Raw genomic sequence first — 4,726 nt, 5'->3', positions numbered from 1 at the left:
CTTCCGGCGCCGCAGCGGTGCGGGCGGAAGGCGGGCGGAAGCGGCGGCCATGGCGGCGGCGGGGCCGGCGGCGCCGCGCACCAAGACGAAGAAGAAGCAGAAGCGGTTCGTGCCGCAGCGGGTGAAGGTGCCGCGGGCCGCCGACCCGCTGCTGGCCGTGCTGGCCTGGGGCGTGAACCACCAGGTGAGGGCGGCACCGGCCGCCCCCGCCCCGCTGCCCGGGGCCCTGCCCGCCATCTCCGGGCGCTTCGCCCCCTCCCCCGGCCCGGCCCGGCCCGGCCCGGCCCGGCCCCGGGCCCCTCTCCCCAGGGGCGTCCTGCAGCATCGCCCCGCGCGCCACCCGTGGGGCCTCCGTCCCCCCTAGAGGCCCCAGACCCCCTCCCGTGGGGCCCCCGTCCTTCCTGGAGACCCCAGACCCCCACCCGTGGGACTCCCATCCATCATAGAGAGCCTGGACCCCTCTCCTGTCCACCCCTGTCCCTCCTGGAGACCCCAGACCCTCACCCGTGGGACCCCATCCATCATAGAGAGCCTGGACCGCCTCCCGTGGTGCCGCCGTCCCTCCTAGAGGCCCCAAGCCCCCACCCGTGGGACTCCCATCCATCATAAAGAGCCTGGACCCCCTCTCGTGGGGCCCCTGTCCCTCCTGGAGACCCCAGACCCCCACCCGTGGGACTCCCATCCATCATAGAGCCTGGACCCCTCTCCTGTCCACCCTTGTCCTTCCTGGAGACCCCAGACCCCCACCCGTGGGACTCCCATCCATCATAGAGAGCCTGGACCGCCTCCCGTGGGGCCCCCGTCCCTCCTGGAGACCCCAGACCCCTACCCATGGGACTCCCATCCATCCTAGAGAGCCCAGACCCCTTTGCGTGGGGCCCCCGTCCCTCCTAGAGGCCCCAAGCCCCCACCCGTGGGACGCCCATCCATCTTAGAGAGCCCAGACCCCCTTGCGTGGGGCCCCTGTCCCTCCTAGAGACCCCAGACCCCCACCCGTGGGACGCCCATCCATCATGAAGAGCCTGGTCCCCCTTGCGTGGGACCCCTGTCCCCCATAGGGACCCCAGGACCCCTCCCCGGTATCCACATCCCCTGTAGGGACCCCGTGCCCCCACCCATGGGATTCCTCCATCTGCCATGGGGACCTCAGACCCCCTTTTCCTTCCCCTTGGCATCTGTGGTCTAGCCCCACCCAGGTGAGGGGGTGCACAAAGGCCCTTCTGCACTGTGCCCCCTCCCCGGCAGCGCTGATGGCTCCCCCCCCCCAGTTTGTCCCACTAGCACCCCTTGGACTGGCGGCGCGGTGCCCCCCGGACAGCCCTGGAGGAGGTGGGTGGCCCCTGGGCCTGCTCGCATGGCGTGTGCCACCCCACACCGCTTGCAGCCCCCCGGTAACGGTGTTAACCCTCGCCCGCCTGCGGCTACCGCTCGTTAATCCGCTCGTTAACCTGAGCGCCTGCCCGAGCTGCCCCCCAGCCTGCGACGTCCGCGTGGTGGGCGCTGGCGCCTGCTCACTGGGAGAACTGGGGCCTTCCTGGGGGCCCCTCGGCGGGGCCGCAGAAGGCGGCGGTGCCATGGCACGCCTCGGACGCGCGGCTGGCAGCGCGGGGGCCGGCATCACCCGCCCCGCTGCCCCGCAGATCAGCGAGCTCAGCCAGGTCCCGCTGCCCGTCATGCTCCTGCCCGACGACTTTAAGGCCAGCTCCAAAATCAAAGTCAACAACCACCTCTTCAACCGGTGAGGGCTGGCTCTGCTCCGCGGGGGCGCCCCGGGCAGGGCCGAGAGCCCGCCGGGGGCTCGGGACACCCTCCGGAAAGGGGGAACGAAGCCCCCGGCTGCCCGGGGGGGCCTTGTGCCCTCAAGCTGGCGCCTCTGTCCCCAGGGAGAACCTGCCCAGTCATTTCAAGTTCAAGGAGTACTGCCCCCAGGTCTTCCGCAACCTGCGCGAGCGCTTCGGCATCGATGACCAGGACTACCAGGTGGGCCCGCGGCGCTCGTGGCAGCTGGGGGCCGTGCCGGTGTTGCCCCGGCCCTGCCTGACGCCTGCGCCCGTCCTGCCCAGGTCTCGCTGACGCGGAGCCCGCCCCACTCCGAGGGCAGCGACCGGCGGTTCCTGCTGTCCTACGACCGCACGCTGGTGGTGAAGGAGCTGTCGAGYGAGGACGTGGCCGACGTCCACAGCCTCCTGTCCCACTACCACCAGGTACGGGGCCATGGCAGCCGGGGGGGTGGCCAGGGGCCTTGGGGCCCGCTGAGGGCCCTGACGGGACCCGCGTCTCCCCACAGTACATCGTGAAGTGCCACGGGACCACGCTGCTGCCCCAGTTCCTGGGCATGTACCGGGTGAGCGTGGACAGCGAGGAGACCTACCTGCTCGTCATGAGGAACATGTTCAGCCACCGGCTCTCCGTGCACAGGAAGTACGACCTCAAGGTAATGGGGCGCCCACCCCATCGCCCCAGCCTTGCTGCCCCACCACAAGCCCCCCCCCTAAAGCTGCTAGAGAGGCTTGGAGCTGAGGCAGACTCCCAAATTGGCTCATACTCTTGGGTCATCTGTGCGTCCTGCTTCCCTGTGCTCTCCACCTCTGAGTGGATTTAGCTGGCTCTGGCTCCGATGCTCCCTCCTCCGTCCCCTCTGCCGGGAGAGCTGATCCCCCCCCCCGGCCTAACGCTGCCTCTGCTTTCCCCCAGGGCTCCCTCGTGTCCCGAGAAGCCAGCGACAAGGAGAAGGTACCAGGGCACCGCAACGTGGGCAGGATGGTGCTGAGAGCCCCCACCCTGGGAAGGGGAATTGGGGTGATCCCGAGCTCGTTACTGGCCTGTCCCTGGCCTCTGCTTAGCGATGGGGCTGTGGCTTTTGAGGGAGAACTGATCCCTGCCGTGCCGTGGCATCCCGAGAGACTGCGGAGGCAAGGTGCCACCACACGTGTCCCCAGGGAGTCCCCATTATCTGCGAGCCCCCAGGGTCCTCCATAGGGGTGAGGAAGACCCTGCCGGCTGCTTGGCGTGGGGAGGGGCCTCCCGGCAGCCGTAGCAGGACTGTGGAGGCCYGTCCCATACATCCCTCTCGCCGCAGGGCAAAGACTTGCCCACGCTCAAGGACATGGACTTCCTGAACAAGAATGAGAAGGTCTACGTGGGTGAGGAGGACAAGAAGGACTTCATGGAGAAGCTCAAGAGAGATGTGGAGGTGGGTGGGGGGCACCGGGCAAAGCCATGGTGCCCAGACGTGGGCTGGGTGTTTGGGGATGGGGTGGCTCCTCCTGACAGCGCAGTCTCCCTGGGATTGGTACCCTCCTCCCGAAAACTGGCTGCTGGCGCGAGCTTTCCGTGTCCCCTCCTTTGACCTGCCCATGTCATCAGTTCCTGGTGCAGCTGAAGATCATGGACTACAGCCTGCTGCTGGGCATTCACGACGTGGCACGGGCAGAGCAGGAGGAGGAAGAGGAGGTGGAGGAGGAGGAAGGCGGGGGCGACGAGGCGGGGGCCGCCGTCGTGGGCTCCTACGGCACCTCCCCGGAGGGCATCGGCAGCTACCTCAACTCCCACCGGCCGCTGGGCCCCGGCGAGTTCGACCCCTACGTGGACGTCTACGCCATCCGCAGCGCCGAGGGTGAGCGGGGTGCTGGGTGCCCGGGGGGGGGGGGCGAAGGCCGGTGCGTGGGGCTGACCCCCACCGCCTCGCCGCCCCCCAGGCGGCCCCCGCAAGGAGGTGTACTGCATGGGCCTCATCGACATCCTCACGCAGTACGACGCCCGCAAGAAGGCCGCCCAYGCCGCCAAGACCGTCAAGCACGGGGTGAGCCCGGGGTGGGGGGAGGCCCAGGGTGTGTATTTCTCTATGGGGGGGGTCAGGTGGGGGTTGCCCCCCCCCCCAAGACGGGCTCTGACCCTGTGCTCTCCCGCAGGCGGGTGCCGAGATCTCCACGGTGCACCCGGAGCAGTACGCCAAGCGCTTCCTCGACTTCATCACCAACATCTTCGCCTAGGGGGGGGGCCTCCCCCTCCCCTCCACCCCTCGCCCGCTCTGGGGCCGAGACACCCCCTCGGCCCCCCCACTCCCTTCGCTCCGGCTGTCCCAGGCACGGTGCCCCCCTCTCCCCCGACGTGAGCGGGGCTGCCCCCCCCTTGGTGCCCGGTGGGGTTGTGCTACTCAAGTGCCTTATTTTCCCTTGGTGGGGGGGAGCGGGGGTCCAGCCCTGCTGTATGCAATAAGCTGGGGGGCTGCCACCTGCCCCCCCCCCGGCATGGGGTCCTGGGCACCTCCTGCCCTGGCTGCAATGCTCTTGTTCCCCCTCCCCATGCTCTGGGGTGGGGGGCAATTAAACACTACTTGCCCTGGGCTTGTGGGGTGCCCCCTCCTGGGGGGGGTAGGAGGTTCCCCCTTGTTCCCCCCCCCAAAGGGGGCTGTTCCCAGGGGATCCCTGTGTTTTGCTGACAGTCCTGGGGTGTCTCCCAGTGCAAGTAGGGCCATGGGGGGGGGGAGTAGCCCCCCCCTTTTCTCTGTTATGGGTCTGGTTGGGAGGGGGGTTACAGCCAGCCTGTGCCCCCCCTCCAGCGCAGGTGGGGCTGGGGGTGCGTGGCCCTCTCCCTGACCCTACTGCAAGTRGGACCACGGTGTGTGGTGGCCCCAGACCCCCTGTTTCTCCCTCCCCCTTTCCGTTATCAGCAGGGTCTGGGGGGGGGGAGGATGACCCCCCCAGACCCTGTTCTCCCCCCTTCC

At 69.1% G+C, this 4,726-nt stretch overlaps 1 protein-coding gene across 2 annotated transcripts; it reads left to right on the top strand.

The window, feature by feature from the left end:
• Nucleotides 1–20: 20 nt before the first annotated feature.
• On the top strand, nt 21–4,720 carry PIP4K2C (phosphatidylinositol-5-phosphate 4-kinase type 2 gamma). 2 transcript variants are annotated; one of them, XM_085320852.1, is made up of 11 exons: nt 106–184; nt 1,269–1,329; nt 1,641–1,738; nt 1,884–1,980; nt 2,064–2,204; nt 2,288–2,434; nt 2,695–2,733; nt 3,080–3,193; nt 3,367–3,616; nt 3,699–3,802; nt 3,912–4,720. In XM_085320852.1, the coding sequence occupies exons 3-11, from the start codon at nt 1,674–1,676 to the stop codon at nt 3,990–3,992; spliced, it is 1,038 nt and encodes a 345-aa protein (XP_085176978.1). In that variant the 5' UTR covers nt 106–184; nt 1,269–1,329; nt 1,641–1,673; the 3' UTR covers nt 3,993–4,720. The 2 variants fall into 2 exon arrangements, with proteins under 2 accessions (XP_085176971.1, XP_085176978.1); XM_085320845.1 differs by lacking the exon at nt 1,269–1,329 and having other exon boundaries at nt 21–184.
• The last annotated feature ends 6 nt before the right edge of the window (nt 4,721–4,726 follow it).

Source organism: Rhea americana, unplaced genomic scaffold, assembly GCF_003343005.1.
Source record: "Rhea americana isolate MKP2758 unplaced genomic scaffold, rheAme1 scaffold_1198, whole genome shotgun sequence".
Lineage (NCBI taxonomy): Eukaryota > Metazoa > Chordata > Aves > Rheiformes > Rheidae > Rhea > Rhea americana.
This window is presented reverse-complemented; position numbering and strand designations above follow the sequence as displayed.